Source organism: Sus scrofa, chromosome 1 (genome assembly GCF_054392235.1).
Source record: "Sus scrofa isolate SSC_HxYL_T2T_F1_AM1 chromosome 1, Sscrofa_HxYL_maternal_Yorkshire_Landrace_v2.0, whole genome shotgun sequence".
In the NCBI taxonomy this organism is placed as follows: domain Eukaryota; kingdom Metazoa; phylum Chordata; class Mammalia; order Artiodactyla; family Suidae; genus Sus; species Sus scrofa.
The window spans coordinates 220,034,446-220,057,883 of NC_139383.1; the positions used below are offsets into that span (position 1 = coordinate 220,034,446).

Consider the following 23,438-nt stretch of genomic DNA (forward strand, 5'->3'; position numbering starts at 1 on the left):
AATTGCATGTTCCTGTCTTCTATTCCCTGACTTTGTTTTTGCAGTATTTAAAATTCTATTGACAGCCTTCATTGTAAGAGTTTTCTTTTTCTCTTTTGGTAGATAATTTATTTCTTCTTTGTATAATTCCTACTTCCATAAATACAATGAAATATGAATTCCTTTGAAGAGAGGCTTCAGAAAATACCTTTTCCTGTTTACCACATTGTCAGTCTCATTGGAAAATGTTTGCATTGATGGTTTAGAGCACACACCTTCTTTTGGACTCTGGTATTTTATTCCATATCCTGTGTTTTTTTTTACTTATTCTCAGTGAGAACTATGTTTGTACAAATGGGAGTTCTGATGGGTTTTTGTCGATAATTCAGGAATTGACAAAGTAAGAAGGAAGGGGAGAGTTTAAAATTTAGTCAGTTTCACTTGTAGGTTAACAGACTAGAGAGAAAACCAAGAAACTGTAATGGGGAATATTGCCTCTCTGTACTGAGAGATTGTTACCTCTGTGTATTGTGGAGCTAGGAGTTAGATGGAGTTTTGTGTATATGCATGTGTGTGCATCCTGTGACTTCATTACACTTAATGTAATTTTGTGCTGCATCACGCTCCCAGCTTGGTGTGACCTTTAGCACTTGGTATAGATTTTGGAATCGATGATTAGGCTCCAGATGTACCATCTGACTGCCTCCTTTTAATGAAAGACAGTTTACTGAAGTTTCATCTTATAGACCAGACAAGCTTTTCCCTAACATGTAGAGATTCAGCTGGTCTGTCTTCAATCTGGTCATGTCCAGAACATTCCTAATAGAAGTTCCTCCAAGTTACTGAAATAAGGACTTGTCTTCTTCCATGGTTTCCAGTTTTGTTGCAGTGTGTTCTCTGTTATTATGTTTTTATCAGTCTTTCCAAAAGGGAATCAACATTGTGGAGAGAGGAGGAAAAAGGAGAAAGTTAGACACTAAGTTAGAAACTTAATTATGTTTAAGTTGCCATTTAGCTCAAAGTATCATACAAGATTTAAGTAACTTGTAAAGTATAAGAATGATTATTTAGTTCAGAGGACTCTAGATTTTTGATTGAATATCCCTTTCAGTTAAAAAAAAAAAATCTATATATAAACTACTCCTTTCTCTCTCTTTTCTCCTCTCTATGTATTTATATGACATATAGTTTTATATATATTATATTGTTTTTCTGTATAGTTTATATATATGTGCATATATAAAACAAATGAGATTTTAAAATATGTTTAATGAGTTTTATTACATTGGGAGTTCCCGCTGTGGTTCAGTGGGTTAATGATGTGGCTTGTCTCTTTAGAGAGACCACTGATCCAGGTCTTACTGTAATACTTATTCATTTAGTAAGTATTTGAGTGCCTAATGTGGTCAAACTACTGAGAAAAGCATGACACTAACAGCGTTTCTATAGCCATTTTTTTTAGCCTTGTCACAAGTCAGAAGGAATATCAATGACTTTGAATTTCAACATTAAACTTATTTTTTCCCTTTTCAAACTGTTTTCAAGTTTTAAGAATTTTAAAAAATAAGATATTATAATCTGCATTTACTAACTCCAGAATATAATTTTCTTTACAAATAAATTTAGACATATGAGCCAGTTCCGGTTTGTGAATATTTACTATGTGAACAGCACTGTGTTTTGATGTCCTCTTGGAGAATACCGTCATAAGCCAAATGGCAGAAACTGTAAAATTAAATTTCTGATCAAGTGCTGTGAAGAAGAAATGGTAATTGGGGCCTGGGCATTAGTCAAGGACATCAAAATAGCTTAATTGTAGAAGTGACTAAGTGAGAACTGAGAAGTTAAAGCAGTTATAGGTATTTTCTAAGTGAATAGATGAGAAAGTATGGGCTGGAGTTGGCTGTCCAGAGAGTCTAGACTGAGGGGACAGAACTTACAGAGACCTCATGCCTGAAGGGAGTCCCGAAGGTCATAGGAATAGACATGGTCTTCTGAGGCTGAGGGGCAGAGTAAGCATCTTGCAGGATGAGGTCGGTGGTGGGAGGTGGGGTTGACCCAGGGCATTCGAGGCCATGTTGAGAATTTGGAGCATTGTCTTAAGGAGTGTTCTGTGGAAAGCAATGTGGGTGATAGGATCTTGTCTGTAGTTTGGAAAGATGAGTGGGGCATCTTCAAGTGTGTTTTCATTTGTGAGATAGATAAAAAGGGAGATTTTTTTTCTTTTTAAAGAGGCAAAGAAATAAACTTTGTTGTGCTGCAAAAATTGAAGGAACAGTGTATATCAAGTGTAGTTAAAATTTTTTAAATTACGAAAAGGAAAGTAGTCTTTGTCCTCTTTGTCTTTCCAAAGCCAGTGTGAGTATGATTTTGGAATTCGTCAGCACTCTCAGTGGCCGCTTGCTTCACTGCCTTCTGTACTTCTACATCCTGCATAGTACTAGTTTCCAACTTGACTGTGCATTAGGATCGCATGAGAAGTTTAAAACTAATATATGGCAAAAATAAAAGAATATTTTAAAAAGTGTAGCCTCCTGGACCCTTCCTAGAACTGCTGGCTCATAATTTCCAGAAGTGAGACCCCTTAGTCTGTATTAAAACAAAGGACAATAGTCCTGACACAACAATCTGGAGTGATTCCCGTGCGACTCATCTAGTACTGGTCCCCAAGCAGGTGTTTGCCTGTTCCCCAGTGAGGAACTAGGGAACAGGCAACTGGTGACCATGACAACTGGTGACCATGCATTTGGTGATTTGATAATACAAATATCATATTATTTTTTCTAATAAAAAGGACATTTTTAAACATATGCTTATCACAGGTAGATGGCACAAACCTTCAGGGTTTTACCAATCAACAAGCAGTAGAGGTGTTGCGACACACAGGACAGACTGTGCACCTGACACTGATGAGGAGAGGAATGAAGCAAGAAGCAGAGCTCACATCAAGGGAGGATGTCACCAAAGACACGGTTTTGTCTCCTGCTGATGGCAGTGTAAGCAAAGGTAAGGTCACTTACTCTGGTTTTTGGCTAGACTCTTTCAAATCATTTGATTTTTTTCTAATTCTGAAATTATTAAAGAATGAGTTTTAGTCTTTATTCACCATGAATGAAATAAAAAGAGAACTTAATGAAGTTGGGTTTAAGTGGAACCAGAGATGTGTCCATTAACTATAGAATGAGCTTCTTTATAAAGCAGATTTCTGTCATGTTTTATTCATTCACCACTTCTCATGTGGAAATGTGTGCAGTCATTTACCTTTCTGTCCTTGCCTTCCTTTTGGATGTCATTGCCATGTTTTCTCTTTAAGGAGGACCTATTAAGCCTAGATTTGTGTATGACACCCCCATAACAGTTCTAATTCCCAGCTTTTTCCCAAAGGAATCAACTCTGATTCCATGTTTTGGCTTGGCTAGCTCAGCCAATAGAGCATGAGACTCTTAATTCCACAGTTGGAAATGTCATTCATAAGCTGTTTGAACATGTGTATCTCTGAAGATTACCAAATCCCTGTGTAGCTCACCGATGTGAGGGCTTATTGGTAGAAATCAGGCTTTTGATTAGAAAGTGCTGTTTCATTTTTCAAACTGTTGACCATTCTGGCATTTATGCCATACATGACTGATTGCAGACTAAGAGAAAGGGAGGCCAGTCACAGGCAAACTTTATCTCTTCTTTGTCCCATTAATGGGAGAACTTTCCTTTGAGTACATGTGGTTATTGAAAAGTTTTTCCAGGGGTTCAAATAAATATAGTGGGGTTTGAAAATTTCAAGTGTTTAATTATATTATAGATGTAAGTACTAAAATCTTCTTATCTTAAAGAAAATCATGAAGAAGGTGAAGATTCTTTACAAGAGCATAGAAGAAATACCAGCATATTACCAGTTGAAGAAGGCAAACACCTGGAGCCAGGTTATTATATTATTTATTTAATTTTAGAAAGTGATTTTTATAAATGTGATTCAAGCTCTATGGATACACTGTAAAATGCTTTTTAAAAACTTTCAGAACAGAGATTCATGAAAGTCCATATTTACAGACATGATTAATTGCTCTAGCGGGTTAAAATTGTTTATAACCGACAGATTTTATCACGGAGTCAGTCTTTTTTCTTCTTTTTAACCAGAACTTTTAGGAATCATTCAGTTACATCCATGGTTTTATTTCAGACTCCTTATTTCTTAAGACATGCCTTCATATCTCTTATTGAGCAATAAAAATAAATATAGTAAAGTTTTAAAGTAATTTTTAAAATGAAAACAAGAGTATCTTTAAAGCATAAGCTCTTTAAGGTATGAAATTATCCTTATTTGGGGGGGGCTTTTTATTCTAAATGTTTCAAAGATTCTAAATTTTGAAAGGAGCTATACAGAGGAATTATTAAGCCCTTCTAGGACTTCTCTAATGATAAACCTAGACACCAAACTGTTTAAAAAGTTTTTAGAGCTTCAGTGTTTTAATATATATACAGTTATGCCAGAATGTCACTGCCATCTTTTTAGGCTGGATGCTGTATGCTTCCCTGACATGTCATATTGCTGTAGGCATTTCTTAAATTCACTGAACAAAGTCCAAGATGGAGCTTCCTTAGGAGAATTCTGCCCTTCCTTAAATAATTATATTGAAGGTTTGTAGTTCTTTAAAATACTCACTTTTTCATTGTTAAGGTTTTTTTTCTGCTGATAATTGTGATTTACCTTTTTTGTTTTAAAAGACTATTTCTGTTTGCAGTGATATCCAGGAGTGAGATGTGTAGGATTCACAGATGTTAATCACATTCTGCCATTTTTATGCTATTAGGTGTAGAAATTGTATAGGATAAAGTGAATATCAAAAGTAAAAGTAAAAGAGAAAAGATAAAAATGCTTCAAAGCCTAAAACTAAAAATAGTAAGAGGACATGGGTGTGGGGAACTGTCTTAAAGGCTCAGCCATCGCTTTTGCTTTGGTGAATGTGCATATATGTGTGGGGCATGGTTGGGAGAGGGTGTAGCCTTACAATCATGATTCCCACATTCATTTTAAAATAAAGGAAAAATGTCTGCATCTACTCCAGTGCTGGTCCTCAGACAAGGGATAGATGTCATTGCCTCTTCCACAGAAATTTGACTCATTATGTGAGCCCGGAAAGTCATTTGACTTCTCACTGTCAACACAAGATGGGGCTTTATTATATTTTAAATATTCCTGAAATCTTGGGCATTTGGGAAATGAGGAGAATGGAGGCTTGTGTGCCTTTAGACTGATTGTATGAATACAGATCTCAGCACAGCAGCTTCCAGATCCCACACTTTCTCTACTCAAAATCCCACCCCGCTTAAATCACTGCCTGCCTGTGTAAACACAGCAGGATCAGAGAACGGCTTTATGGGAAGGATAGTGCCCTCCTCTTTCTAACTCTCACCAGGTCGAAAGAGTTCCTGTAATCTATGTTCACCCTGCACATTTATCCCTCTCTGGACTGAATAGACATTTGAAGAGAAAACACTCACTTTGGGGGGGCTAGTCTCCAGATTTTTAAAGAAATATATAGTTTATTGTTCCAGTTTCTCAAGGAGAAAACAATCATTTTATTAATTGAAGGCATAACAAACCTGAAAAATAGGCCTGGAGTGAAAGCTCATTTATTCCACTAACAAGGAGGCAGCTAATGAGAAATCTGAATTTTAGAATACTCTTTAAATTTGAAATCTGAATGCTAGAAGTGATAAACAAAAAAATCTATAATTTAGGGAGTGATACCTTGTAGTTTTTTTTTTTGTCTTTTTGCCTTATCTAGGGCCACTCCTGCAGCATATTGAGGTTCCCAGGCTAGGGATCTCATTGGAGCTAAGCCTCCGCCAGAGCCACATGGGATCCGAACTGTGTCTGCGAACTACAACACTGGTCACGGCAACGCCGGATTCTCAACCCACTGAGAAAGGCCAGGGATCGAACCCACAACCTCATCGTTCCTAGTCAGATTCGTTAACCACTGAGCCACAATGGGAACTCCTAGATATATATATATATATATTTTAGAATACAATCTTTATGAGTGAGAACTACGAGATACAGCAATCTTTGAATATGACTTAAATCCTTCTTAAGCATTTTCTTTTAGATACGTGTTTCAATTCAATATTGATATCATTTTGTATTTTTTTCTTTTCCTTTTGTCACTTAGCATGATTGCAGTTATAGGATTTTAATTTAATGTACATTTTCCATTTTTAATGTTTATTTTTATTTATATTTTCTTATTGTACATGGACATGCATATATTTTTATTAATTTATTGTGTTTATTTTTGCTAAGACTCCCTTCTTTACTCTGTGGATCCAAATGAAAATGAAAGAGATAAACTAACATAGAAGGCAGTATTGCTTTTTTACTATATCATCACCAGAAGACCTCAAAATGAATCCTGGAGCTCCTGGGAGTCCTTGTTCTCATAAATAAAAGATAGTATATGGTACTTTAATGGAAATGTAACCACCTAAAACATAGCTCTTAAAAGGGAATAGTGTTGGAACATGAAGAGGATATGATTCTAAATTGAATTATTAAAATGTGTAGAGAAATAAGAGGAACTCATGTAATGGCTGAAGATTCTGACTTGGTATGATAGGCAGGTTCTGATCACAGTGTCCTCATAAGAATGTTAAGATATGGAGATTTTTGTAGTATGTCACTAGCTTAATTGTGTTCACTCTTTCAGGGTATCCGTCACTGTTGGCTGAGAGAGAAGAAATAGAAGATGCACAACGACAGGACACTGCCCTGCTGACCAAGTGGCAAAGGATTATGGGGATTAATTATGAAATAGTGGTGGGTTAGCTCACCTGCCCTAACTTCCTAACTCATGAACTGTATTTGAGCATGAAGTTCTTGACAGTAATAAAGGTCACCATCGTGAAGAGTCCTAGAGAAGTAGTAAATGCCCAGGACTTTTTTTGAAGACCTAAATGTGCTGACTCAGATGTTAAAAAAATTCAAGTTGGAGAAAGTTGGGTGGTAACCAAGGATGCTAAAATATATGGGATGGATGTTTTAGAACTTATACTCCACCCTTTCTTCTTATAGTGGTGTGTATTTATTGATATAAACAGGGTTTTTCTGATTTTTGTTCCTAGGATTTATGGAAAAAAATCAGAATAGAATGACAGAACTTACTTAAGAATAAAACAAAAATCATCATCACCTATGTACAGAATTGTAAAAGGACTTTCTCCTTTATCACAATATCTTATGCTTTTATTCTCTTTCAGGGGTTTTATTCTGCATGCTTTCCTCATATCACTTATGCCATAGTGAATGTTTTATGTTTAGAAACAATTTGCCTACCTAATATAGCAGTTGTGATCTGCTATCCTAAAAAGAGCTTTTAACCAAGTTGACACAAATTTTAGTAATTTCAAAAAGAGTAATTCATTACTAGGTTAGGTAGAATTCTTCATATTCTCATAATATTCAATAACTCTAGGTTAGAAGAGATAATAGACAGCCAATAATGACATATAAATAAAATAATAACTAACATCTATTAAGTACTTTGTGCCAAGCCAAGTAGTATTCTTGTTTCTTTTTTTTTTTTTTTTTTTTTTTGGTCTCTTTAGGATTGTACCCGTGGCATATGGAGGTTCCCAGGCTAGGGGTGGAATCAGAGCTGCAGCTGTCACACGATGGAACAGCCACAGCAACGTGGGATCTGAGCCAGGTCTACTACCTACACCGCAGCTCACAGCAATGCTGGATCCTTAACCCACTGAGCAAGGCCAGGGGTCAAACCCATGTCCCCATGGAAACTAGTCGGGTTTGTTAAAACACTGAGCCATGACAGGAACTCCCACTTACTGTTTCTTTTAATCCTCATAAAGAACAGTTTTTTTTTTTTTTTTTTAAACACTCAAAATGGTTGAAGGTCAAACAAGATTTGAGTAAGTACATTTGCTATTGCTGTTTTAAATGGAGTCATGGAAAAGTACAACAAGGTCCAGCTTAATTTTGCTTTAACATGAAAAGCAGGCTGGGGGATTCCTCCTATGGGGTAGAGTTAAACCTGGCTGGCAAGCATAAGTGAGATTGCACTTCTTCAGGTGGTAGCTGAAGAGTGAACAATACCCTTTCTCTAACCATTTTGTCACAGAGGTCAAGACCTGAAACTGAACGTTTGTGCACTGCTCTCTTTGTGACACTTCCAATAATCTGTCACAGGTTAAATTTTACTATAAGAAAGAACTAAGGTATTTACTGACCCTCATCAGATGCGGGTAAATATGACATGGATTGGGACCTCAGATTGTTTTTTGTGGAGTTGTACAGCATAAATGCAATCCTAGGAGGAGTGTGTAGTAGAGAGAAGGATTGACAGACATTATAAGTAGGGACCTGGCGGGCTGCTTGGAGGAAGTGATTCCTAAATTGGATTTTAAGGAGTGGCGGAATTTCATCCAGCATTAGATCTCAAAGTGAAATAAGGCAGCTTCTGGTGTTAAACCTATGCTTGTTACTATTGAGATTTGTAAATGGTCTTTTGTAATGAAACAATATTTTCTCCACTCCTTGGTGTCCTTAGCTGTAAAGGGGATGAAGTAAATCATGTTTAGTATACCTTCTGATTTTAATATTGCCACAATTGGACTCTTTGTGGATATGGTGATTTCCTAACATTCTTCACTGTAGAGTGTAACCATCAGAAATAGAAAGCTTATTCCCCTGTTTTAAACTTCGACTTTTAAAAACATGTTGCTTCATAAGCGTAAGGTCAGCAGCCTGGGCTTTAGGTTCATGATGCCTTAGTTCAAAGTACTTTTCTAGCCATGTGACTCTATCAAAGGTAACCTCCCAGAACCTCATTTTCCAAATTTGGGAAACAAGGATAGACGGTATACCTGCTTGTGAAAAGTAAGTGAGGTAATCTGTGTAACGGGGTTGGCATGGTCCCTGGCCATGGCAAGTGCTAAGGGTGTGTCTTTTCTATGCTGTTGTGTGACCTCAGGCTTTTGATTTCATGCTTGGTAGCTCTGGCTACCTTCCCTCTGTTATTAGCATCAGCAGGCACTGCAGAATGTCTTGGGTACTTGCACTTGACTGCTTCTCTTTGGTTTGTATTGGTTCAAGAAACCAATAATCATCAGTACTCTTTCCGAGGCAAAGCTCCAAAGTTTGCAGCTTTACACTAAAGTTTTTGAAGGTTTTGTGAGAAACTTATCTGGGGGTGGGTGCAGGGGCAGGTTGGGGAACAGTGAACATAAAATGTATACATGAGAAGAGAAAACGAAGGGAAGAATATTATAGTTGTGATGATTTTTTTTTCTCCTTTCAGGTAGCCCATGTGAGCAAGTTCAGTGAGAACAGTGGGTTGGGGATAAGTCTGGAAGCCACAGTGGGACATCATTTTATCCGATCTGTTCTACCAGAAGGTCCTGTTGGACACAGCGGGAAGCTTTTCAGTGGAGATGAGCTGTTGGAAGTAAGGAGCTATTTCATTTTCCCCTCTGTAAATAAAATTCTGAAAAGGCCGTGGGAGGCTTAATGTGATGAATAAGTAAGCTCTTATTTTAAAGTTCCTCTCCAAAGTGTTCTTGAGAGAGATGTAACAAGCAAAACCCCACCCAAAGCATAAATTTCAAATCTGTATGTACATTGATTTTCAGACCTAATTCCATGTGTGCTTTTTGTTTGTTTTAGGTCCAGAGAATTATAAAAACTTGCTTTAAATTTTTTTAAACCTTCAATTTTTAGAATAGGTAATGTATTCACATGTTTCAAAATCACAGAGAAGACAAAGAGATACTACAGTGAAAATCTCTTATTTGTCCCAGTCAACTCACTTCTCATCACCCTTCATTAAGTGTAACCCCTGTTGTAGTTGGTTCTATGCATCTCTCAGGTACTTTTAATGAATAAGTGAGAAAATTTGAATATATTTGTTTCTCACAGCTTTCAAAACATACTTGCATATAATCAGTACCATTTTCTGTTTTGATTTTTTCCACTTAATGATACAAAGTATCATCAAAAATAAACTTCTCCTTTTCCCTTCATCCTTTGGAAATGATTTTATTAACTCTCTCTTTCCAGACTCTCACACTGGCATATGGTGTAACATGGTTGAAAGCTAGTGATTTTTCCTGTGAGCGTTTTAGAAGGTGCAGTTCCAGCAAGCCTCTTGTGTTGTATGTAGATTGTTTTAGGTAACACCACTGCAGGTACAACTGTAGTTCTGAGCACAACAGAGCTGTGTACTCCCCTTAGTACAGTTTATTTAGTAAAAAAATCATTTTGAAAAGAGTAGTCATGTTAGTCATTTTCTTTCTTGGACAACCTCTCTTTTTGCACAGGTGAATGGCATAACTCTCCTTGGGGAGAATCACCAGGATGTGGTGACTATTTTAAAAGAACTGCCTATAGAGGTGACAATGGTGTGCTGTCGTCGAACTGTGCCACCTACCGCCCAGTCAGAATTGGACAGCCTGGACTTGTGTGACATTGAACTAACAGAAAAGGTATCAGATTTGTAGATGGGAGACTAACCTGAATTATAACAGAAAGGCGAATGGCATTTAAACCTTTTTAAGCTTTTTTCCTCTTACTTGGTATTTGATTTCTTCGCATGTCCCATGGCTTGTAGGATAGACTTTAGAGTCAGACAGACTGGGTTTGAATTAGGCTTGGCACTTACTAGCTCTGTGACCTGGTCAAGTCCCTTCATCTTTCTGAATCTCACTTTTCTTTTCGTAAAATATAAGTCCTGATGCCTGTCTTGGAAGGTTGCTCTATGGGTTAACTAATATAATAATATTAGGTATTATTGTGCACTATGTGCTTGTATAATTTATTCACATTATTATGAATGAGACACTCTTATTGTTTGCCTTAACAGACGAGAAAATTAACGTATGAAAGTAGTAGGTATGTAGTACATATTTAATAAAAGATACTTTTATATAACCTCCCCAGCTCAGTGATAAGAATGGGATAGATAAGAAACATAATTCCAAATTATATAGAAATCAAAGCCTAGAACCATACATACCCAAATACATTTTCATGTGATATAAATGGGATTATTACAGTAAAGCAAGTGGATGTATTTGCATCCATGGTCCTACTGTGCAATAATTGATGAAAAGCATAGATAGTAGTTAAACTAGAATGTCCTCAAAAACACATTTTTTTTCTTATTTAGTGTGTTCAACATGTGAACAAAGCTGAATTAACTTAGATTCACTGTAATATGTTTTTACTGTAAGAAGTTAATATTTAAACCCCTGTTTCTGTGCCAAATGCTTTCAAATGTTACCTCACTTAATCCTCAAAAATTCTATGAGATGGGTAACTGAAGCCCAGGTTAAGAATACCACTCGAAGCAACACAGAAGCATCATAGAGATGGTCTTTAAGCCCAGGCCATTTTAACTTTGATCTCATCTCGCTACTGTGCATGTTAACTCATAATGAAATAATCATGTGCACAAGTCACATCATTTTAGTGCCCTTATCTGCATAGAGTGCAGAACTCCTACCTATAGCTATCTTCTCTTGAATTGTTATTTTTTTTTTCTTTTCTAGGGCCATACCCTCGGCATATGGAGGTTCCCAGCCTGGGGGTCTAATTGGAGCTGTAGCTGCCGGGGTACACCATAGCCACAGCAATGCGGGATCTGAGCTGCGTCTGCGACCTACACCACAGCACACAGCAACGCCAGATCCTCAACCCACTGAGCGAGGCCAGGGATCAAACCTGCAACCTTGTGGTTCCTAGTCGGATTTGTTAACCACTGAGCCATGACAGGAACTCCTTGAATTGTTATTTATAATAACAGTTCTTTTTCTTTTATATCAAAATACCTTAAGCCAGTAATACAGCATTGTAAATCAGCTATACCCCAGTACAATAAAAAAAAGACAAACAAAAAAAAGAATTACAGTATTACCATTGAAAAAATATTAAAAATAGCCTTACATATTTTTTCTGATGACAAATGTGTTTCATTCACTTACAAAGTAAAAATTACCTACAATCATGCTGCTGAGATGCAATCATTTTATATATATATATATATATATATTTTTTTTTTTTTTGTCTTTTTGTCTTTTTGCCATTTCTTGGGCCATTCCTGTGGCATATGGAGGTTCCCAGGCTAGGGGTCGAATTGGAGCTGTAGCCACCAGCCTATGCCAGAGCCACAGCAACAAGGGATCCGAGCCGCATCTGTGACCTACACCACAGCTCATGGCAACGCCGGATCGTTAACCCACTGAGCAAGGCAGGGATTGAACCCGCAACCTCATGGTTCCTAGTTGGATTCGTTAACCACTGAGCCACGACAGGAACTCCCATTATATATTTTTATAGGAGATCTTTGAACCGTACATTTTAAATGCCTGTTACAAGTTAGGCATTTCTAATTTCTCCCTTAATTCATAAAGGTTTCATGATAAGCTGTTGCTGCTCTTGTATATGAATGTTTTATTCTGGAGAGATGCTGGCACTCTCCCTTTTCCCTGTAGCAAGTATGTGTTTGGTTGGTATGTGTTTCTAGTGCCTCTGAAATAAGAGCTGTCTGGTCTATTATGCAGCCTCACGTAGATCTTGGTGAGTTCATCGGGTCCTCGGAGACAGAGGATCCTGTGCTGGCGATGCCTGATGTGGGTCAGAATGGAGAGGAGGAGGTTCAAGGACCTTTGGCCATGTGGGAGGCTGACGTTCAGAACATAGAGCTGGAAAAAGGCAGCCAAGGACTTGGTTTTAGCATTTTAGATTATCAGGTAAATATATCCTACTTTTAACAATTTTTTTTTTTAACGATTACAGGTGCTAAATGTATATTGTCAAGAGCAGGAAAAAAGTAGATAATATCTTAGCGTCATCAGAGAGGTATTCTTTTTCTAATAAGTCTTTCCAAATGATAATTGATATGATTAATTGGTTATCATGAAGCATTTCTTTTCATACAGAATTCGTTGAGCTTTTTTATATTTCAGCTCTTGGGAATTTGAAGAATATGCAGAATATTTTTTAGGAATACTCTAGAAATATAGTTTTTTTTTGTTTCTTTGGGGAAATGCCTAATTATTTTTATTTCCCTGCTCTTAATTGAAGGTTCATATTTGAGTGGTAAGACAAAGTTTTAAGTATTTATTTCTTTTGTCCAAAGTGAATGTAGACTTATAATTGGATATATTCTAAATTCTAATATTCTTATTATCTGATCGAATTTATGAATAATTTTAAATTGGTCAGGTGTGGCCTGCATCCTTATGTTCTGAGCTGAGTAACTGAGGAGAAGCTGAAACTGGTCTGATGAAGCGCAGCTGTTGCTCCTCATTAATTAGTACTGAGTTGAAAGCCGGTTCAGCTGACTCCAGGGCATTGTATTCTTCCTTGGGCCTCCTTCCTGGAGTCTGGTTCTAATGTTAATGTTTCTGTGTATCTAAAAACACTGCATCACCAAATATTGTATGCCCCCCCCAGACCCTACCCTCAGTACACTCACATTTACAGATGTCCCACAGCAGTGACTTCCTATCAACAAATGCTCTTATTAATAATTCATGTATCTCTGGTGATAGTAGTAAAATTGAAAGGTTTATCTAAAGTTACCTGTATAATTAAAGAGGTTGACTTAGGAACCATGGAAAGTGAGAGTGCCACTGTTGAGGATGAACTCCTCCTAAACTCTTTAAAATGCAAATAGCCTTCACCAAGATAATTTATTGGAAGTGCTGTATAAAATTTTTAAAAGACACTTACTACAATTATCATCCATTACAATTCAGAGTGGACAACCTGTAACAACATTTTTAAGTGTAGAAATCCTTCTCTCTCCTTTTCTGTTCTGTCAGGATCCAGTTGACCCAGCAAGCACTGTGATTGTAATTCGTTCTCTGGTGCCTGGTGGTGTTGCCGAAAAGGATGGACGACTTCTCCCTGGAGATCGACTCATGTTTGTCAATGATGTTAACCTGGAAAACAGCAGTCTTGAAGAAGCTGTCCAGGCACTGAAGGGTGCACCCTCAGGAACTGTGAGAATAGGAGTTGCCAAGCCTTTACCTGTAAGAATTCAGATTTTATTGATATCTTTTAATTTGTAAAATGTCTTTCAGGCTTTTGACATCATGACATTGGGTACTTTTCATCTACATGATTATTAGCTCCATGAATATAATGAGTCTAATGATTTAATTTTGAGTAATATTTTTTAAAAAAATAAAGGAAAGGAGTTGCCACTGTGATGCAGTGGAAATGAATCTGACTAGTAACCAAGAGGTTGTGGGTTTGATTCCTGCCCTTGCTCAGTGGGTTAAGGATCCAGTGTTGCCGTGAACTGTGGTGTAGGTCGCAGATGCGGCTTGAATCCTGCATTGCTATGGCTGGGTTTCGGCCAGTAGCTGTAGTTCTGATTCATCCCCTAGCCTGGAAGCCTCCATGTGCCATGGGTACAGCCCTAAAAATGCAGGAAAAAAAAAAGATTAAAGGAAAGAAAACAGGAAGTTCAGAAATAAATTTCACACTTGTTGTATGGTTCACTTTTGACCTTTTTATTCGAAAGTAAGGTCATGATCAAAATAGAATCAAATATTTTCAGAGAAATGGGCCTTAAAATATCTTTTCCAGTTTGGTGGGATATTAGAGAAACTAATGACATTAACATGGTAGAATCTTTAATTACAACAGAATAAAGTAGAATCTCTGTCTTAAGTTCCTCTATTCATTTTATTCACTTTGACATGTTTGATGTCTAATTACTGCAGAGCAAGAAAATGAACTTTCCAATGTGGGTTCTTCAGCTGATATCTCTCCTCCTGGAAGGGAATAGCCTTCATGATATTCATTACTGCAATATAAAAATAACTAATAAATTCGTGCTGCATAATATCAATGTGTTTATTACATATAGTGATTGAAACATAGCACTTGTCACTGAATTACCATTAAATATTAGAGTCATTCTCGGTATTCATGGATTTTCAGTGTGTACATATATTTTTAAGTGCAAAGGCAAATAGACCTTCTCTTAAAGAAACATAAACATAGATATATTTACATAAAATTTCAAATAAAGGTTTGTTGATTTTTGTCAAAGAGTTTGTTCAAATTGGAAGCTTGGGAGTTCCCGTTGTGGCTCAGTGGTTAACAAATCTGACTAGGAACCATGAGGTTGCGGATTCGATCCCTGGCCTTGCTCAGTGGATTAAGGATCCGGCGTTGCCGTGAGCTGTGGTGTAGGCCGCAGACGCAGCTCAGATCCCGCGTGGCTGTGACTCTGGCATAGGCCAGTGGCTACAGCTCCATTTGGACCCCTAGCCTGGGAATCTCCATATGCCGTGGGAGCAGCCCTAGAAATGGCAAAAGACAAAAAAAAAAAAAAAAAAAAAAAAAAAAATTGGAAGCTTGTTAATATATTTAAAATATTGATTAAATTTTTCATGCTCCACTTTTTATCCTATGATGAATTTTGGTAACTTCTGAAAATATATTTATGAAAACAGAAGGAAAGGGAGGGAGAGAGGAAGGGAAGAAGGAAGAATATGTTAACCAAATCGTAAAATCAATCAATCTAGGGCTGGTGAAATCAGAAGAGATCAGTATAATGGGTAATGTGAATGAAGATAGGCTGTTAAGGGTCTCTACATATTTATTAAGATTGACCATACATTTGGGTTGATCTTTTTGTTACTCAAAGTGACTCAACATATGTTTTTTACTGCCCTTAAGGCAAAACCATGCCACTTACTCAGAAATGATCTTTTTGTTCCTAGCTAGATCCAAAATATATTTCTTTCCTAAGAGTATTTAATATTTCAAATTTAATGAACATTACAAAAGATTATAATTTTTTTTTTACATAAAGTGAGTTTTACTCACCATTAAACTCATATGTGTGGGAAAAGAAGATGAACAAACAAAACAGTGGAAATGTTTTTCCCCTTAAATATTCTCGTGTGGGAGTTTCCATACTTTTGTGTGGGAGTTCCTGTTGTGACACAGTGGAAATGAATCTGACTAGTATACATGAGGGTGCAGGTTCAATCCCTGACCTTGCTCAGTTGGTTAAGGATCTGTGAGCTCTGTTGTAGGTCACAGACATAGCTTGGATCCTGCATGGCTGTGGCTGTGGCCAGCAGCTATAATTTCAATTCAGCCTCTAGCCTGCGAACTTGCATATGCCATGGGTGTGGCCCTGAAACAAAAGCAAAAAAAAAAAGACAAAAACAAACCAAAAAACCCCCTTTTGTGTGTATTGGTGATACAGGGCGATATAGGCAAGATTACCTAAATATTTTAGCTTATTTTATCTGAGATTGTAAATTTAAGAACTAGGTTTTCTGTCACTGTGATCATGGTTATAATTTGATATCTGAGGATACACAGTAAGCAGACTGTGTATATGTAGGGTTGGTGGTGGTGGTTTTTTTAAGCCATGATAAATTGTGAGCTTTCGTTGTAGGATTTACTCATGTTTCTTGTCAAGGAAATAATCTTCTTTAAGGTAATATTCTAGTAAGGGATGACAGAAAGAAGTTCGTCCTTTTTATGTTTTGTTTTTCTACAGCTTCTTTTATGTCTTGACACCTAAAAGTTGCCTTACCTCTATGTTAACAAGTCATCACTTAATCTGAATATTTGGCAGGCAGAAATGACCAGAAGATAAATATATTATAAAGCAGTTGTTGATTTGGATAGTCTTTATAAGAAGAATGAAGAAATTTGTAGAAAGGGATTCTCATCCAACAGATGATGTTGGTATTGGAATAAACATCCTCATTGTGTCTTAACATATAAAACTGTTGAATATGAATATTTATCATATTTCATGCTTATTTATGTCAGTCATATGTTTATTATGACTATAATTTGAAAATTTATATATGAAAACTTCCTCTTTTTCCTTTCCTCCCCTTCCTTTTTCTCTCTCTCTCTCTGTCCTCCCTTCCCTCCCTCTTTTGTATTCTCTCTTTTTCATGAACTCCTCCTCAAACACTGAGCTTCATTCTCCCTGCAGCTGTCACCAGAAGAAGGTTATGTTTCTGCTAAGGAGGATTCCTTTCTCTACCCACCACATTCCTGTGAGGAGGAGGGGCTGGCTGACAAAGCCCTCTTCAGGGCTGACTTGGCTCTGGTTAGTGGCCACGACTTATCAAACTTTCTTTCAAAATCTTGTGTGTCTTATTTTTGCTTTTCAAAATATTATTCTTCGTTCACTATGTTTTTGAAAACTAAACATTTTCTTTTCAACTCCAGTAATTTTCATAGTTCAGAATGAGAAGAAAAACAAACCATTACATAAGACAAAATTGTTGGATTTGTGGAGGAGATTCAGTTCATAATGAGTTATGTCAACATATAGAATTAATTTTTACATCATAATCATACCAAAGTTGTTGGAGCACTTGTTTGCTCTAATTCCATACTTGGTTATCTGTAGGCATTCTTGAACTTTTTTTGATATTCAGTCATAAATCAGTTGTTTAGGCTTCCTTTTAATGAAGTAACAGGTGTATTTTTCATTAGGTGTTAATAATGTAACAGTCAACATAAATTGGTTCAGTTATTGATTAAGAGCACTAAAGCTTCCAAAAGAAGCAAACCCATCTTTTCTATGAATATGTACATGTAAACATTACTGATTTACTAGAAAAAAATATAAATTAAAATTTCATTTTTACTTGATCTATATAAAATCATTTATTGTGATAAATATATTTAGGGACTACAGGAGACCGCTTTGATGAATAAATACATAATTCTTGCTCCCAACAACCTTATTTTCTGGTAGAGGAGCCAATGCTGTGTTAATAATTAAAGTATAAAACTAAATTCCAGATATGACTATGAATGTGACATTTATACAATATAAATGTAACAAATTGTATATCCTGTTCCTAGTACTTCCACCATTAAAGCCTGACCTAAATTTTTTTGGGGAGGAGGGGCATTGCTTTGTCTACTAGAAAGGAATATTTTAAATACTTGCTTTAGTAGTATTAGACTAGTGAGAGGTTTAAAACCTGTGAACTTCTTTACTAGGTGTTTGTAATCAATTGTGTGTATCTTTCTTTAAACCAGAGTATGAATTATTTCTTTGATTCTGATAATCCTTGTGTTGAAGGAGACAGTTCTTCACATTAGTATTTTTCAGTTGCCAGCCCCTAAAATAGCCATTTGGAAAGTTTTGGGGTAATTGTAATAAATTACAATTATAATTTCACATTATAATCCTCAGCATACCAGGTAACATTTGGCCCCATTCCCCCCAGGGCGTTATTACCACTTCAAAGGTAGATAGTTTAGAATGCTATGAACTACATAAACTACTAGGGTATAAATGTGTTAAATAGTACCCAGCCATAGTAAATTTCTCTTAAGTATATCACAAATACATTATTGTCTCTAGAAATGCCCCAAGTAGCAGTTTTCTCTAGATTTTACATGGCTTACTTGAATCTCCTTAAATAAATGCCAGTCAAAAAGAAAATTAGACCCACCTTTAAGTGAGTTCAGCATCTTATAATGGTATTTGGTGTTCTAATTAGCTGTATGGTCTTATATTGGTCAGTCAGCTTCTCTGGGTTCTAGTGTTTTCAGTCTCTACAGTAATTAGATGAATTCATTGTTAGGATCTCTCAAGATTCTAGGGTGTCAGTGATAAGCATACAAATTATTCCTAGATACTCTTACGTATTTATTATAATCCATGACACCAGGTTTCATTAATACTATCTAGGTAGCAAAAGTTAAGAGTCTACGTACCTTTGTACATTTGTAAGGTATAAACCTCCACTAGTAACTTTAAATAAGTATTTAAAATATGTTATTAGAGAGGATCACTTTAAAATGACCAACCTCCAGTCTTAATGAGGTTTTTGCAAGAACGTGAACAAGTATAATGTTACAGTGCTTCTCCTGGCTAAACATGTAAGTTGAAATCACAAAGAAACAACATATGGGTTTTCACCATCAAGAAAAATACTGCTGATATAAGAGAAAGATAGTATTTATGTCAGTTCTGTGTATTCTAAGATGTAACTTGTGGGTGATTTGTAGGGAGAGCTACAAGTTCATTGTGACTTAGTTGTTTTGCTTGGTTCTGCCACAGAAAATGGTAATAGGATTTTTTAAATAAAATGTGAAGTTCTCTACCTCACTCTTTCTGAGTTTTCCAACAATAGAAGTTTATAACTTACAGCTTCATTATAAACAGATCATAATTAGGTCTCTTATTAGTATAATTGCAGTGTGAAATCATAGATATTCTTTTTGATTTCTGATGATCACCATCAAGTTCTAGACCTACAACCTGAATGATTTTAAAATCTGGTTAAAGGATAATTGAAACAAAATATATTGTTTTGGGAACTTTACACACAGATTAATTACTTTGCTGCCTTGTTGAATAAAAGTTTATTTTAGTTGAATAAGAAAAGTGATGATCTCATTCATTTTATTATAAAATTCTAGGAGTTGGACAGCTATTTTTTTTTTAAAGAAAATGTGAACTGGAAAAAAGTATTTTTAAAATTTATGAAACTTTAAACTTAGAATTGCTCCAGGCCCTTTGTTAATTGTTAGCTTTCATCCTTTTATTGATGAAATAACTTTCTGTGCTTTCCATGCTAGAACCAGTTTGTCCTTGTTCTGTTGAACTGGTTAGTTTCTGATGTGAAGAGGTGAAGAGATAATATAAAAAATAGAATAGGCCAAAGAATGTTTAACTTTATGCCTTTTAGTCTCAAGTGGAGACCTTGTGATAAATGTAACAGAAATCTTCTTGCCCCCTTCCCCCCAGTCCCACTGATATTATTGTTTTTATTCCTAGGTGGACACAAATGATGTTGACCTAGCTGATGAATCTGCATTTGAGTCTCAGTACTCTCCAGATAATGACAGTATCTACTCCACTCAAACCTCTCTGCTGTCTCTTCATGGCAGTGCTTGTAGCGATAGCCTGAATTATGGTCCTTCTCTTCCATCTTCTCCTCCCAAGGTACAAAGAACATACCATTTTATTGATGGGAGAACTTAGTGTGTCATTTCGCAGAGGTTGTGGTTAATGGGGTGTTTTGGGAGTGTCATGTTGAAGACATTATGTTTCCCAGTCATGGATTCATTATCAAATTAAAGTTTTATTTGGATAGTGTTAATTGGATACCTTGTAGACACTTAGAGACTTTTTAAATCTAGGCTCTGTTATACAGAATAATGGACACAAGCATTTAAAAATCTGATTAGAATCTGCATATTAGAAAGGAATTTTTTTTTTTTTTTTTTTTTTTGTCCTTTTAGGGCCGTATCCACAGCATATGGAGGTTCCCAGGCTAGGGGTCTAATCTGAGCTATAGCTGCAGGCCTACGCCACAGCCACAGCAAAGTGGGATCCGAGCCATGGCTGCAACCTACACTACAACGCCGGATCCTTAACCCACTGCAACGCCGGATCCTTAACCCACTGAGCAAGGCCGGGGATTGAACCCTCAACCTCATGGTTCCCAGTCAGATTCACTTTAGCTGCACCACGACGGGAACTCCAGAAAGGAAAATTTTAATGAAATGTATTTCATTTTTTTTTGTCTTTTTGCCATTTCTAGGGCCACTCCCGCGGCATATGGAGATTCCAAGGCTAGGGGTCGAATCTGGCCTACGCCAGAGCCACAGCAATGCGGAATCCGAGCCACGTCTGCAACCTACACCACAGCTCATGGCAATGCTGGATCGTTAACCCACTGAGCAAGGGCAGGGACCGAACCCGCAACCTCATGGTTCCTAGTAGGATTCGTTAACCACTGAGCCACTACGGGAACTCCTGAAATGTATTTCTGAAGTAGTGTTTTTAGCTGTGTCTCTATTGGAAAAATTACAGGAGTAGATTTATTTTTCTTAATAGTTTTAAAACTGACTTTCATGCACAGTGGTATAGTCAAATATTCCTTGCATGAATTTAATATTTATTACCTAAGTTAAAACTTAATGCTCTCATATGTTTTTATATAAAATGATGCCAAGGAATACTTGACTTAAAAATCCCAGTGAATGGTGGAGTATGTTTAGGTCACTGGATGTGAATGATGAATTTAGCTACTATTACTTTATGTGCCATCTATAATTTTAGAAATAGATTATTGGTGTATGTGCCCCCTTAACTCTGTGTTCTTAATAACATACTCTACAATGTTTAATAAGTAATATTTAACAACCTCTCCAATCTTTTGGGTGTGAAATGATATCTTACTGTTTTAATTTGGAGTTCTTCATTACTAGTGAGATTGAACATGTTGTCGTGCATTGGCCATCCAGTTGTCACATTCATCAATGGCCTCTTCGTATATCTTTTGGCTGTTTTTGTCTTTCTATTGATTTGTTGGAGTTGTTTATATTTTCTAGAAATTTATATGCAGAGCAATTCAGTGTATTTTTATAAGTATGTGTGTGAGTGTGTATATTTTAAAAATCTGAAAATAGGTGGGAATGAGTCAACATCAGAAAAGAAGTTATTCTTGGAGAAAAAAGAAAACGTGGGAATTTAACTGTATCTATAATACATTATATCCCTTTAAAAAGAAAGAGAGATTGAAGAAAATATGACAAAATATTAATGATTTTCAAATCTGGGCAAAGAGTTCATATGTGGATATATTTTCTTTATTTTTCTATGTTGGAAATATAAGTATAGATAAATATTAAGATAAAAGACTAGATGATAATTATTTCTTAAATATATGAAATACGTATTTTTTCCACATAAATTTAGTGGTAAGGGAATCTATATTTATGAATAAGTTGGAAGTAGAATTTCCATAGGCCTTGCATAGTTTTCCTCCTTTCCTGATTAACAAGTAATTTTTTGGCTAGAACATTTTCAAAGCATTTTCTTTTATGTTCAAAGTGCACCTGTTATCCTTGCAAATGATGCTGGGCAATCTCCTTGAATTGGTTTGCAAGGTATAATCCTGAATAGAGCAGCTGCTCCTCTGTCACCACACCTGAGACTCTGTCGGACTGAGTCCTGTCTGGAACATATTCAGTCTGACTGGCCTCAGGGCTGGAAGCTGAATTCATCTCCTAATGGAATCTCCTAATCCACAGCATAGCATACTTCTTCTTGCCAGTGGGACAGATTGCATTGTTTAATTTAGTAATTGTTACTTAAAGGGATTACACAATCTGCATACTGAGAAGCATATATTTTACAGGGCAAATGCTGGCTGTATGCGGCACAACATATTGGCTTACTGAAGTCTGTTTGCTTCCTTTTTTTTTTTTTTTTTTTCTTCCCAAGCAGTTTACTCTTTTGTTGGAGCAAATTTTAGCAAGCTGGCCTATCAACTGAAATATTTAAACTACAAAACAACAAAGGAGACATTAATGAGAGTGTTTCAAAACACATTGTGAAACTCCTGTGTGCTTTCGGTTTTCTTAGAAATAGAACTGTTTTCTGTATTTCAGTAAATTGCAATACTGGATTTTTTTTTTTTTTTTTTTTTTTTTTGCTTGTTTGTTTCTCTACTTGTTTTGTAATGTCTTTTTAGTACCAAGATATTTTCAGGAAAATTGTATGTAAATAAATTTAAAATTATATGATTAATTCATCTTCCCCTTTCTTAGCACTAAATTTATTTTAAAAAGATAGAGTGGCAGTTTGTTATGGAACTTCAAAGTTGACCATTTTTCTTAAAGCAAATTGAACTCACTTGGGGATTCTTTAGTTATTAAAATCATATGATATATAATATTTAAGAAAAACAATCTTCTATGTGGGTGTGAAAGAAGGATAAAATAGAGTATGAGGATCTCAGTGATTCCTCAGGTTTTTGACTTTGCTCATTGTGTAATAATGCTGCAGCTTAAATGGTGTCTGGAAATGCACAAATAATTTTACCTCTCTCTTTTACCTTGATGAGAAGTGATTTGACCTTTGCCTAGTATATTATAGGAAATTCTAAGTTTGGTGAGCTAATCACGCAGAGCAGGGACTCAAGGTAATGTGAGGCCCTACTCCTAAGGGCAGAGCCTGGGCCTGGACAGCTGCTTGGATAGCAAAGGTTGTAGGCAGTCCTTAGAGCTCCTTTGCACAAAATTCCCTTTGCAGGACCATTTTGTGGGGTTCTTTTTTTGTTTGTTTTTTTAAGGAATTGTGTTTGCATATTTGATTATCATTTAAGGGTTTAAAGGAAACAACCCTTACTCAAGAATCTGAAAAACATGGCCACTTCCATGGTATTTGGATTAATAGAGGCCGGTCACTGAAATGTGGATTTTAAAGACAAAACGCCAGTGAGTTTTCTCCTTGTTCTAGGTTTTAATTTTGGTTAATTTGCTTATCCCCCTTTCCTTTTCATCTTCAAAGACATAATAGAATGTAGAAATAATTGTGTTCAAAACTTGTTAAATGCTTGTAGACTTTTCTTTAAAAGCTCAGTATAGTTGGGAGGGAGAAAATGTTTTCATTTTTTTTTTTTTTTTTCTGTTT

General features: G+C 36.2%; 1 protein-coding gene across 50 annotated transcripts in view; it reads left to right on the plus strand.

Moving 5' to 3' along the window:
• The window catches only part of MPDZ (multiple PDZ domain crumbs cell polarity complex component), a 434,463-nt gene that overhangs the window by 336,821 nt on the left and 74,204 nt on the right, over nucleotides 1–23,438 (plus strand). For 31 of the 50 annotated variants that reach the window (XR_014821624.1, XR_014821629.1, XR_014821625.1 and 28 more), the window contains 9 exons: nucleotides 2,802–2,985; nucleotides 3,807–3,896; nucleotides 6,684–6,793; nucleotides 9,291–9,437; nucleotides 10,309–10,473; nucleotides 12,550–12,738; nucleotides 13,816–14,025; nucleotides 16,977–17,093; nucleotides 19,791–19,958. Coding sequence is in view for 38 of the 50 variants with exons in the window: in XM_084985533.1 (XP_084841659.1) it covers nucleotides 2,802–2,985; nucleotides 3,807–3,896; nucleotides 6,684–6,793; nucleotides 9,291–9,437; nucleotides 10,309–10,473; nucleotides 12,550–12,738; nucleotides 13,816–14,025; nucleotides 16,977–17,093; nucleotides 19,791–19,958 (1,380 nt within the window). In the remaining 12 variants the exon portion in view is untranslated. The remainder of the gene's footprint in view (nucleotides 1–2,801; nucleotides 2,986–3,806; nucleotides 3,897–6,683; nucleotides 6,794–9,290; nucleotides 9,438–10,308; nucleotides 10,474–12,549; nucleotides 12,739–13,815; nucleotides 14,026–16,976; nucleotides 17,094–19,790; nucleotides 19,959–23,438) is intronic. The other 19 variants (XR_014821631.1, XR_014821627.1, XR_014821630.1 and 16 more) reach the window with 1 other exon arrangement.